This window comes from Palaemon carinicauda, chromosome 17 (genome assembly GCF_036898095.1).
Source record: "Palaemon carinicauda isolate YSFRI2023 chromosome 17, ASM3689809v2, whole genome shotgun sequence".
Classification (NCBI taxonomy): Eukaryota; Metazoa; Arthropoda; class Malacostraca; order Decapoda; family Palaemonidae; genus Palaemon; species Palaemon carinicauda.
Genome location: NC_090741.1, coordinates 26795237 through 26810029, shown reverse-complemented (window position 1 = coordinate 26810029; position 14793 = coordinate 26795237). Strand labels below are relative to the sequence as shown.

The following is a 14793-nucleotide window of genomic DNA, read 5'->3' as shown; positions in this document are numbered from 1 at the left end:
AACAGTTTCGTATCGACCGAAATATTTTGTTTGGAGTTTTTTAAAAAAACCATCAAATTTATCCAAAAATATAATCTGTATCCTTTTCCACAAGAAAGTTAATATTATTATTGATTAGAAAAACCAGTTTTTCCTTTTGATTAACATTCAGAAAACATCGCAAATAAAATTACATATTTTTATTAGTTGCTCGGGAGGATTAGAATTGTAGATGTGTTTGAAGTTTTTGTAATATTTCTCGCTTTCCTTAGTCCAAAATCCTCCTTTTTTAATGGTTCAATCATATAACGTTCAATATCACATAAAACGTCTTTTGCTCGTTCATTTTCCTTTGAATTCATATTTTTTTTAATTTAGAGTGGAAAACCACCAAGATGTTTTTTGTATTAATAGTTATCAGCCTTCTTACTTATATAACATTTTATATATATTATATTGAAATATATATATATAAAGTATATAGGGCAATGAATAGCTAAATTCAAAGATTTGTGGTTATCACGATAATTATTTAAACCCCCAAAAATACAATAAAAATATTTATATAAAACAAAAATAATTGATATACAATAAATATAGGAAACATAAAAATGTCAAAAAATAGGACGAAGAATGATAAAAAGAAAGGTTGTTATACTACACATAAATAAAAAGTTTGACATGTTCAATTCTATCATTTTCCCGGTAATACTATTACATTTGACACAAGTTGCTCTTTTCATATAATCAATAATCAGTTCTTTGTCCATATCAGGTTGATTAGAGGACACTGTTATAAGATTTTGGGGAGTGTTTACATTTTACACATTTCAAAGTATAATACACACGATATCTTGTTCCACCAACGAATATTGACCGACAAACATCGACAAATAAAATTAATTTACTATCAAAATTTACAGCTGCAACATTACAGGATTGGAAACTCATATCAACAAAACTTAGTATATCATTATTTTTTACTAAATCTAATAAATGTTTATTATGCTGTTTTTTGTCGTGATTTAAAAACCTTTCAAAACTAAGATCGGCCGCAATATAAATGGTGGCCAAAGAATTGAGAACCTTTTCAAAATCTTTACATTTTTCTTTGGCTTCGTTTTTTTGGGGTAACAGGAAAGTCCGCTTGCTTGATATTTTGGCTCATTTTTTTTTTGTATTCTGGGTGCAATGACAGAATAATTCTACTACTACTACTACTACTACTAGGGTTAACTAATGCCAAGTTCTAAAATCTGTGTTACGTTTGTTTTTATTTATATTTTACCATAATTGTAAAAAAAAAATAGTTGCCGAATTATTCTTCATGAAATATACCTATTTTATAAATAACCATTATAACAGAATAATTTGAAAATTAAAATGTTTTCTTACAGATGATATGAATAATCAATAATATTTTAAGGTGAGGGGTAAAGATTATTAATGGTCATTGAAAATATTTTGTTTAAAAATATCATCATTTTGTAATTCATTGAGTTTTTTAAATTCACTGCTCCGATTTTTATAATGATTCCATGAGCTCATTATTTGATGCTCGATTGGTATAATACCCTTCTCATCATCATCATCATCATTACCATCATTTTCACTCGTTATATTACTTTTTGTATTTTTGTCATAGGGTGGGCGTTTCGTTTTTTCTTCTGTGTGTTGATATTTTTTCGTGGTTGTTGCTTGTATTATTTTTCCTTTTTGATAGTTTTATTACTTTCATCACAAAGTTTTCTTTTTTGGTTTCCTTGGATGCAATTGTAATAATACCGTTCGAAAGATCTATCTGTTGTTAAACTTAAAGCTTTGTCTAACATGCAATATGCTGGGTGCTTATCCATATAAATTTGAGAGGCATATCGTACTCTAGTTAAAGCTACAAAATATAAATTTCGCAATAAATCCCAATGAGAATCCGTTTCTAAATCAATTCCCACTTTGTATTTAAAGTTTTTCCTTGTACACTATGCGTGGTTAAAGCATAACCGAGTGTTATAGGAAATTGTTTGATGATTAAATAACCTGCGTCAGTTATGTGTTTATTTTTCAAATATTGCGTTTCAAATGAATGCCTATTTAATTTGACAATGCTTTGATGATTATCTTCATCGTTGTTATCATTATTATTATTATTACCAACCTCATCTAGTTTTTTTACTATAATGGCATCTACGTCATTAGTTTCATTGGTTAAAATTTTTAACACTTTTAAAGACATTCCTTTTACAAGTCCACTAGATAAAATATTTGCCCGGCAAATACATATAGTTCCCTTTTTTATTTCTAACACTGAATCAATACCTATATTTGTGTATACATCATAATTCTTGGGAATTCCTTCGTCTATTATTGCTGGAATTTTATATATCATACCTTCTCCTTCCTTTTCTAATCGGTAAACATTTTCTTCGCGTCCTTTTTTTGTTTGTGGCTACGATTAATACTTTTCTTGTGTCGGGGCATAATTTGTAGTCACTTAATGTTCCACCAATTTTTATATTTTCCCTAAAATAATGTATCTTATTTATTAGTGTCATTTTTGTCTATACAGTTTTCGTTTTCTAAAATATCACTAAAGCATGTGATGAATTCTTTAAATATACTTTCATTGTGGCTCGCAAATCTTTGTTGGGTTTTTAAGCAATGTACATTTATTTGATCGTGTTTTCCCCAATCAACATCATAACAACTCTTTAATTTTAATTCTGATTTTTACCATAAAATAATATATATATAGTTTGATTTATGGGAAACGCACAAAGTAATAAAGCGAATGATAGACTTGTTATTAAAGAGCCTTCATCTATTAAGACAACATATATATGGTCGTTCTTAAAATTGTGCTTATAATATTGCATTAGGCGTTTGAGACCAACTACTTCAATTATATTTGATATCAACTTATCAAGCGAAGAATTTTTAAGGTTGCTTCTTATTTCTTTTCCGCATTTTTCAAATTTCTCAGCCACATTTTCATCAATTTTGAAGTTACCAATGCCCAAAATATCAAAACAAAAGGATTTAATAGCTTGATTAATTGTAATTCCCCTTTGTTGTAGCGCTATGTAATTATTTGGTGCTACAACTGTTAAATTTATCTTGTATCGGAGACCATTCCCATAAAATTGACAAAAAGCATTAATATTATTTAGCAAAAATGATTTTCCCGTACCCGGGAGTCCGTGGCATGAATATATTGATAATTCATTAAATAGATTATTACATACCTCTTCATTATTATTATTATTATTATTATTATTATTATTATTATTATTATTATTATTATTATTATTATTATTTGAAATTTTTAGTGCGATGTTATCCAGTGCTTGTATAAATAGGTCGTAAAAACATATTTGATCCTTGGACATGATACTTTTACATTTGTTTATAATTTTCAATTCATTACAACCCAAATCCTTTTTAATTTCTTCAAGGGAATTATATTTATTGGTTTCATATAATTGTAAAATTAACGTTTCAAAAATACATCGCATTATTAAATAAAGATATAAGTAAATGAAATTAGTTTTAAAATATTGTAATATATATATAAAAAAACAATAAATATAATTATATATTAAAAGCCAAATTGATTTAATCTTGTGTTTTTATGTATTTTTGTCCAGAATAATCCCTTTTAGAAATATTACATTTGTTCAATAACGTTTCAAATTTGTTTACATCCGTTAGAACATAAATTATACCGTGGATACCACCACCCATAGGAAATGTTGCTACAACACCAAAATATGTATATATATCATCGCGTTTAGTTCGAAAAACACACTTATATCTTTCATATAAATCATTTGTTTTATAGTCACTATAATAGTATACTCTATCAATAAATAGGGGGTGTATCTTTAACGTCAAGATATTAAAATTAATATGCGGAAAGGGGTCGTTACTCTTCAAATTACCATCGCTATTATTATCAGGATCAATAAATTCTTTTAAATAAAATGATTGATACCATAACATCATCTTTATGTTTTCTTGTTTTGTTTCACTCATTTCTATACGAGATTGAATGTTTTTTTGATTTAACTGATGATATTTAGAAATAATATCTTCATCGTTAATGGAAGAAAAGTATTTTTTATCGTAAGTTAATATTATTTCTCCAATACAATAATTCTGTGGTGGTGGTGTATAATAAAAAAAAACCACCGTAATATAACACTTTATTTTTGTAATTTAAATTCAAAACAAACCCAAGTTTATTAAATTCATTATTTTGGTGGAATAGTTCAATTTCATTAATATTATTGAATAAAAACTCAAATGATAATACTTCATAATAATACCAATATATTCTCTCATTCCATGGAATAGCAATTTTTATTTTGGCTACATTATTGAATGAGTCTAAATACCTGGCATCTTTAAAAAACTTATTTAAGCCATCCTTAAATTCACCTAGATTCATTTTTTTTATATTAAAAAAATATGGCAGATGGAATGATAAACAATGGTTTACAAGCACACGAATTGGAATACATCAATTTAAAAGACCTAATAGATAACTTCAATTTTGATGAAGAAGAATCATATAATGAAAATTTTCAGATTTTTGAAAACCAGATGATGGGCAATTTAGATATTGACGGTCAAACGTTGGATGAGACGTTACTACCAATTTATAATAATGATAATATTAATATTATCAATAACCAAGACACGAATATTGTAACGGATACGACAGAAAGCCACGGAGAAATAAATCAGCAGCAACCAAAACTTCAACTATTAGAGGGGATGGGCATGAAAATTAATTCAACCCCACCACAACCAACACCCAAAATCATCAAGGGTAAAGACATGAATAAAATGCAAGAACTTTTTAAAAGTGAAAACAACTTAACAAATTTCCCCCCAAAACCTAATGGTGCTTCCAATGAAAGCAGCACTCCAAACCCCAACAGCCCGGTAGTAGTAGTAGTAGTAGTAGTAGTAGTAGTAGTAGTAGTAATGACAATTTTGAATCCTTTGAGCAATCACCCTTAATATATAAAGACCAAAAAAATAATATAAAATATCAAATTATGCAAACACTTCATGGCAATAAAAGCAAGAACATTAACAGAAACAACAATGAAAATAATTTACAAAATAAATATTCATTTCAACAACCAAATAAAAATCAATTACATTTAGAGGAGAATACATCAACCACCACTTCTATTTCTCAAAAAGAAGGAGATGAAATAAATTCGTCTTTGTATAAACAAATTCATCATCATCATCAACAACAACAACAACAACAACAACAACAACTACTACCACCACCACAGAAGCAAAAACCCACGCAACCCACACAAATGACCAAACAACCAAGAGTAATAGTAAAAAGAAAATTTGATGATGAAAATGACGATGATATTGTATATCCTTTGGATAAGAAGAAACCCAAAAGTGATTCAGTTAAAAACAATCGGTTATATATTGCAAAAAAATCTATGAAAGATGATAGTAGTAATCGACAAAGATATTTTTATCCTAATCATGTTGTTTTATCATCACCAAAAAATAATCATAGTCCTAAAGATGGTGGAACCGAGTATTATCTATTTAAGAGATCGACAAAAAATACTCCCACACAGTTATCTAGTTTATAGGTAATTTTTTCAGTTTAACATATAAGAATATTTTCTCTCCTTAGGGAAAAAATAAGAAATAAATTTTTCACGTCAATTTTTTTATTAATAATAATAATACATAAATTATTATAAATAACAATAATGACTTTATTTAATGATAATGATAATAACATAAACATTTTTGAAACAAATATACATACCCCAAATACCACAATTTAAACAATAAAAATGAAACAATTAAACAATAGAGCTCTTCTTTCTTCTTGTATAATACTTTTTGTGATTGTTCTCATTCTGGTCACTGTCATTAAAAAAATCATTTTTACATAGAATTTTATTTTTTTGTGTTTTTGTGTTATTTATATGACAAAGCCCCTTTAAACATACTCGTTGTGCTTTGCGGCAAGGACATTTTAGTGTTGCACATATACTTTGACATTTACAACCATTAAACATTGTCCCTTCTTCGTGTTGTACAACGGTCCTTAAAGGCATTGATGCCTTTTTAGAAAATAGAAGAGGAGGAAGAGGAGAAGGGGGAGGGGGGGGGGAGTATTATTAATCTTCACAATAACATTTGTATTTTCTATTATTCTTTCCATATTTTCACATTTTTCAATTGTCGAGGGGAGAAAATAGATTTTTAATTATAATATTCTTATTCAATGATGAAATTCTATATTTATTTATATCTGGTAAATATTCAACAATTTTTCCTAACATATTATTAAAATTCATTTTATGAACTTTATCAACTTTTGGTATATAAATTTTAACAATAGTCCCTGGGTGGTATATTTCTAAATTATTACTCTCAATATTATTCTCGCTTACCGTAGCGGCGTGCTTCATGTTGGTGGATATTTGTTTTCTTAAAATTCCTAGCCGCTCTGAATTATCGGAAATCTGATTTGATTCTTGGAGTGTGTCCATTTCTTCTTCGTTATTAAATTGTTCTTCTTGATCTTCTTCTTCTTGTTCTTCTTCTTGTTCTAGTTCTTCTAGTTCTTCTTCTTCTTCTTCTTCTTCTTCTTCTTCTTCTTCTTCTCTTCTTCGTTAATTCCTAATGAAATGGGGGGGTTTTGTCCAAAGACTGCAAAATACGGAGAATATCCAATTGTACGGTTTAAAGCATTATTTTTTTGCATTTGTACAAACGGTAGACCCTTTACCCAATTTATGTTTTCATTATCTGCAATCCAACATCGCATCATTTGTTCAATATCTTGGTTGGATCTTTCAACCGATCCTTGAGATTCGGGGTGTCTGGGCCTTCCTTTAACAATGCTAATGTTGGGCCATATTTTATTTAATTTATCAGTAAAGTTAAATTCTCGTCCATTATCTGATTGCAAAATTTTTGGACAACCAATTGTAGTGAAGATATCTATTAAAATATTAACAACAGATGTTACATCTTTATTAACCAATGGTCGCAGAATGCAGAACTTTGTCAAATGGTCTTGATAATTTAGAATATATCTAAATTCACAAACATTTATTGTCGACATGTCAATTAAATCAACCTGGCCAATCTCACCAAAACCATTTGATATGATTGGATTAGTTTTGTTATTGTTTTTAGATGAAATATTTGATCTTTTCTTTAAACAATTATTACAAAGAGAAATGAATAAATGAACTTGATACAAAGAAATATTAATTATGCCATTTGTTTTAAGATTATGTAGTGTTCTTTTTTCGCCCCCATGTCCACAATTTATATGAGATTTGAAAATATTATCCCATATTTCTTCTACTGGAATAAGATATGAAGAAGAAGTAGGGTAACGAGGGTTACTTGACTTTTTTTTAATCAATCTTTCCTTACCCGCGATAACTCCAGTTTTATAGTTCCGCAACAGATAATAAGACATGGCTGGTTTTGTACGATGATTCGACTCACTTTCTTTAATTATCCTTATATATTTATCCAACACTTTGTTGGTTTACCATCGATCTAGATAGTATTTGTTTTGTGTTACAATTTCTGGTTTCTTTCCCTCTCCACGAATACTTTTCTTCGAGCTTCTGATAGAAGATTTTCTTTTTTTCATCATGATTGGTTGACATTTTGGTGTTGGGTATTTATCAATTTTTGGGTCTCCAAAATAATTCCATGGCACGTCGGGTACCTAAAAAAAAATATACTTATATATATATGTGTGTAATCACATAAAAGCAGACTACTCTTTAATACTTATCATACTTGTTTTAGAATTTATAATGCATTTTCAAAAACAATGTTTAACCAAAGAAAAAATAATAAAAGTGTCATAATCAAAAAATTATTGCGTGATATGGTAATCAAATCTGATGATTCTGATGTTTTGGATTTTGAATATATTCCAAAATCATTCACCGAAAAAATGGATATTTTTCAATAAGAAGACTAAGAGAAATTCAAAAAAATATTTTTGAAAGAACTTTGAATGAACTATATGAAAATTCCAAAGAAAAATTGGTAATTATGACCAATTCCACCCCCCGCAATTTAAAATTTTTTAAATTACACGACAATATTACTAAAATGATATTTCGATCAATAGAGGTTAATTGTAGATTGATATCTCATTTTGATGGAACAAAAACTAATATAAGCGAAAATGCACCATCAAATACAAACTTGAATAGAATAAGTAATATCAAATTTAAAGGAGACCTTCAGATATTGATTGAAAATTTACTAAATAGATGCCTAAGTGATATTTTGAGTGTTACTGATTATGACAAAAAATGCAATAAGAATGAATTACGCCTCAGCGTACGTCCCGCTTGGTTGTAAGAATTATTGTACACTTCCGTGTAAAAAATATAGAAAAAAAAAATAATGGAATCTGATGCAAACGTTTCCAACCTATTTTCATTACACAATAATAATTTTAAAAATTTATTTCAATCAAAAGATACAAATATATGTTTCTTTAAAAGACAACCCATTGGAAAAACATTTATTCCTTTTATAAACAGAAATAATAAAGAAAATAACAAAGATAGAATAACCAAGGATAAAACCAATAGTGATGATGATGATGATGATGATGATGATGATGATGATAATAGAGCTGATGAATACGACTTTTATTCTAACAACAAACAAAATGATCTATCTTATGAATATTTTAGTCAAGATATAAACCCAGAAACGATTTTATATTTGATAATTGTTATGTTAAAGTTACTCAAAATATGAAGGAAGATTTAGAGACGTCTATTTTAGGAATATATAATCTCGAGGCTTTTAATGAAAACGAAAATTTTTTGTCTAGTATAGGTAATAAATCGTGTACAGCACTGATGGACTTTCAGCTAGAAAAAATTGGTATCAGCCATGCTGGATTTAATTTATATCTAAATATAGAAAATGTAAATTGTGCGCCAATATTTTATACAAATATTACTAGTGAAAATCTATTACCTTCCGTTGATGAATATCTCATAAATGAAGTTAAAAATAAACCAGAATATCAAAAATATTTAATTGATAATAATATTGTCAAAAAAATTAATATTTGTAATTGGGGTATTAAGAATGAAATTGAATCAAGCGACGATGAAAAGGAAATATCATCGAGCGACAATGAAAATGAAATATCATCGAGATTTTGTATTGATAATGATAATGAAGAAGAAGAAGAAGAAGAAGTTTGCAGTCAACCGAAAAAGCGAAAGACCCAATAAAAACCTCATTATTTTTCAATCGACATCATTTCATCAATAAATTAAAAGAATTAGTTCCAGTTCGATGAGGGATACACATAATTGTTGAACTAATAAAACTACATAGATTATCACGCAATTGATTTTCGGGTGATATTTTAATTAAATAATTCTTTACATTTTCAAATGTATATTTCTGTAATACATTACAAGGAAATTTCATTCCTTGGCGGTTGATTGGATTATATCGATTACCCGTCAAAATGCCCACAAGATGAATAAGAATGAGTGTTGCATTAATGTGTGGATTATTTTTTTCGATTTTTATATATAATAAATTACTAAGATTAATAATACTAGTGATGTGTCCTAACCATTTATCAACATTTCTTATGTCTGTTGAATATACCAAATATAATTGTTTATTATTGCTAATTAATCTACATACATCAAATAACCACATTGGTATACCAGGAAAAACTGGATGGTTGATAACTAATCCATATCTTTCCAATACCATCACTTAGCATATAACTAACATAAAATTTACTTTTTCTACAATCAATGAAATGGGCTATAATTGAAAACATATTAATATCTGCTATAAAAATATCATCATATTTATATTTGGAACCAAGAATTGTTTCAATAAGAATATTATCATCGATTAGATATGTATGTATATATTTATTAATCAGGGTATTTTTGTTATCAATGTTTCCTTCCTTTAGTGCTTTGTAATACATTTTAGAAATGAATTCGTACAATAAACCATTTTTTTTATCATATCTAGAGGACTTCTAGTGATATTTTTATTATTCTGGTTTCTTTCCCGTTTTTTATTTTCAAGATATATATCCATATCTAAATAGGGATATATATATTGATGATTTGCGTTTTTATCATCATTTAAGAAATTTTCAGTAACATTCTTAATAATTGTAGAATCATTTTTATTGGCTTTTATAATGGTGTGGCTTTGATCAAATTGAGATTGAATTTGAGCGTGTTGGAGAGTTTTCCATACAATGGCTGATATATCTGTGCCAGGCTCATATAATTCCATTTTATGTATGTTTGTTTGAATAATGATAATGTTAACTCCAAAACAATTTGTTTGTTTATTACTTTTATTTTTTTTTTGTAAAGTCGGCGTGCGATTGTAATGTTTTTTCAATATCATTATTATTATTATATTTATTATTCTTATATATATAAATTATGTTATTTTCCATCATTATTTTATTATTTCAATTATATTTTGTTCAACATATAAATAATTTTTCAAATCGCGCTTATCTTCTACATAAATGATGCTTCCAAATAAGGATGGTTCTTGTTTTGGTGATTGAGACGAAAAATTTGCTATTATATACACATATATTGGTGTGCTACTGTCTTAAGCACACATTTGAGTATGAGTTGTTTTCAGATGTATTTAGATGGTTTATTGAACACATCTTGGTGGTTTTTAAGTTTTATTGTATATAAACAACTGAGTTAAACATCTCCATCACTGGAGGAAGCTGTGTTGGTCCACATGACCAATTCTGGTGAAGTTTAGATAAGAACTGAACAAATTACTGATATCCCAAATATCGTATGCTTGGTTTACTTTAGACACGTGACGGAATCGGAAGACACCTGCATCCGGTGACGTCACAAACTTTCACACGAAGAGTTAATGTGTTGACACTAAGAAAGAATGACAACTTAGCATCTTACATCCTGTACACAATTTGAGTTGACCATAGCAAATCTCACGGCCAGCTCTTCCAACCAACATGACATATTACGTCATTTGTTTTAAACATGTAATATTACTATTCTAATCATTACATATGCTCGGCCAGCTATCTCAATTTTTTTTACAAAATTTAACAACAAGCCGAAACATGGTTATTAGGTGTGACTGGACATACGTATCATTCATTGTCCAAAACTAGCTATATCCAACTGAGGACGAATGTCCAAATAGGCACATCAAAATTAACAACAATAATGCATACAAAAAAAGATATTACCAAAGCAAAAAGAAAAATGCATGATAAAACCAAGATCATACATATGGTACATTGCTAGCAAATGATTACATGGTACCAAAAACAAAACAAATTCTGACTTACAAATGATTCGGTAACTTGATAAAGAATAATTGTTACCTTTGTCAGAAACAAGATACTCAATATTCAGTGCACAAAATACGAATTCCTGGTACGTACACGTACCACGGTTTCGTACATATATATATATTTATATTATAGGGCTGATACATTTTATTAGATGCCCATAGATTCTGTTATATATCTTATATATTTTTTTTTTTTTTTTTTTTTTTTTTTTTTTTCTCTTTCTTTTTAACATTCCGGCTTATATATTTTTATTAGATGCCGAGAGAAAAAAATGATTTATATCCTTTTTTATTTTATTTATTTTTTTAAATGTTATATTAAATGTATTTTTTAACAATGCAAATGTAGAGAATTTCTTTAATTACATATTACTAGCGTACTAGTCAGCTTTTCATACAAACATCATCCTGACAAATTACTCCCTTAGCGAATGAGGTGGCCACTCATACAGCTTTGAATTGTATCAGGTAAGGGGTATTGTCAGGGCTATTCAACTCGTTCCTTTGTAGCTGCTTGCTGTGCCGTAACCTACGCCAAACAAGGATGTTCACGGCGATAAAAATTAACGCCGTTCCAAATAAACCTGCTAGTAATATAGGTTGAAGAATCTCTGTGTAAGTCGGCGACAGGTGGTCCTTTTCGGTAAGTTTCATTAAGTGTTTCGCCACACTTCCTTTATAGGGGAGAGGAAGTGCGGGCGTTGTAGAGGTCCACGTGAAGTTCGCGAAGTAAGCACGTTCTCTGATGATTGTCCGTAGGCCAGTCACCATGGAATTCGGGGAAGTCCCGATACAGCCATCTGCTGCGACGAAGATGTGGTTAAATGATGTGGATCCGTCAGGGCATGATATATTGAAGCCGTCCTTGTCGTATCGTATCCACGAGCCCATTATTTAGTCTGCAATTGAATTCCTTATTGTCAAAGGGATAAAGCTTATCCAGACAATTTTCACTTGTATGGGAGAGAGCACCGTCTAGCACTATACCTAACTCGCATGAATCCATCAAGTTTTTACGGAATTCAAATGAGTCAGCTGTACATATTTTTCTATCCATTGCGTCTGAACAGTGAGTTAATTGATTTAAGTCTTTAATGACCGTATATGTTTCCTTGTCTGGGGAAATCAATACGTGTCCTGTCAAACTGGATATTACTGGATTTGAGTGATTCGTCATGAAAGTCGGAAATGGTGATATCCTGTAAGATTGCCAGGCATCAGAAGAATCAAAGGGAATTGTAATCCTAATCTTGTTATTATCTACGTTTACTGTATTTAGGCTGTAATAAAATTCTAACCTATGTTCGTCTAACAAAGGAACATAGCCTAGTTTATCCCTAGTGTTCTCCAGAACTAATTTTAAGTAACGTATAGGCAACAAATGGGGCGACAATACACCTTTAGTTGCTAACGTGATAGCTTCTACATAATCCTTGGATTTCTCAATGAAATGTGCAATTCTGTTATGTATGTGATCTATCTTTGAATCATAATACGTTAATGTTGCTAACAAATCCTGTACTTCCATAATTTGAACGATATTATCTGAATGTTCATTTAACAAATCCATAATTTTATTGATTGAAGCTAACTGATCCCTTAGTTCTGACATAATCAATTCATCTTTATGAGTCAAGAACTCAATTTTCTTATTTTGATTACTAATTTTAAGACGATTGGAAAGTCCTAAACCTAAACTTGCAACAGACCCAAAGATGCTTAATGCAGCATAAATGAACGGATTCCGTCTTTCTTTTTGTTCGTGTCCTACAGTCCACATCAAAAGGTCATAAGCCAAAGATCCTGTCTCTCCAGTCTTATTCTTTAAGTCATCAGATAGCATCTCTGCAACTTTTAATGTTGAGCTAAGCAAACTCTTAGTAGTCAAATGAAAATGTCTCCTATGCAACTCATCCAATGATGCAGAAACCTTGAAATGGCGGTTCTTAAGCTAGTGACATCATTCTCTTGAAGAAAAATTGCTTGCATATGCACTTCGACAATTACGTTGGTTGATGTAATAAAAATGTCTTCTTGTCTTTCAACTATATTTCCATATTTAAAATATATATTCTTAGTCTTAGAACTCATTCCATACGAAAAAAATGTCTGAGTGAACAATATCACTCCCAACAACAAAAAATTCATCTTGGAAACCTGTAACGAGAAAAAATATATGTAATTACTCCTGTATTAAAAAGAAAACTTTTAAATTAAAATTAAAATTTTTCCTCACTTCTTTTTAATTTCTTATGTGAGACAATGGTACTATTCTCTCATCCGTGGGTTGGGTTACATTTTGAATTCTAAACCTATTGGCCGTTAATATTTCCAAAATGTTAAATGGGCCTTCAAACTTAGGTGTTAGTTTATAGTTGAGCCCTTTTCTGACATTGATTTGAATATAGATGTTATCACCCACGGTATATGTTTTAGTTGGTTTCGCTATTTTATCATGATTCCTTTTCATTATGATTTGTGATTCTTCTAAATTCTTTCGAAGGATATCATATCGACTTATACTTGCATTTATACATTCTTTTAAAGGATTTGATAGATTAGTTGTAGGCGTTAATACATGGAAAGGTGTTCTAACTGGGGTACCATACAATGCTTCATGCGGTGACATTTTAATTGATATATGATATGAATGATTCAGAGTACTCAGTGCCGCCGGTATTGCAATATCCCAGTTGGGGTCTGATCCCCCTAGTGTTACCCTTAATATATTTAATATCTTCCTATTTGCTCTTTCCACTAGCCCATTAGACTCTGGGTGATATATCATGGTATTGATCTTCTTCATTTTGAGGAATTCACACAATGAGATAAGAAAGTGATTATTAAATTCACCACCCGAGTCTGAGATTATCATGTGTGGAATTCCATGTTTACAAATGTAACACTCGTAAAACTTCCTAGCGCATTCAATCGCAGTTTTAGTTTTAAGCGCTATTAGTTCTGTATATCGAGTTAAAGCATCTATAATTACTAAGAGGTGCTTATTCCCCTCTGTCTGACTCGTAAAAATCCTGTTAACAAATCTAAATGTATTCTTTCAAAGGGTTGATTGGGAACAGGATAAGTTCCTAAGCTAACAGGTGTTTTCGTATGCCCTTTGTTTTCCTGACATGTGCGACAATTAGCTATGTGTCTTTTTATATCTGTAAGCATTGTATGCCAATAAAACAATGATTTGGCTTTCTGTGACATTAATGAGAACCCAGGGTGTCCATGTAATGGATTTGAATGCAACCAATTCAGGACAGTGGAAACAAGTGAGTTTGGTACTACTACCTGGTCGTTAGTTTACATGTGGTGTATTGCGGGTTTTCTTTGTCACAGTCCTACACAGAATTATCTTTGATTACATAATTCTGCTGCTTTATACTTTATATATTCTTT

General features: G+C 29.6%; 1 protein-coding gene across 1 annotated transcript in view; it reads left to right on the top strand.

The window, feature by feature from the left end:
- Window positions 1–9278, top strand: part of LOC137656273 (bromodomain-containing protein DDB_G0280777-like) — an 18964-nt gene extending 9686 nt beyond the window's left edge. Inside the window, exons 4-5 of the mRNA XM_068390444.1 lie at window positions 4454–4926; window positions 9129–9278. Coding sequence (XP_068246545.1) covers window positions 4454–4926; window positions 9129–9278 — 623 coding nt within the window. The remainder of the gene's footprint in view (window positions 1–4453; window positions 4927–9128) is intronic.
- The last annotated feature ends 5515 nt before the right edge of the window (window positions 9279–14793 follow it).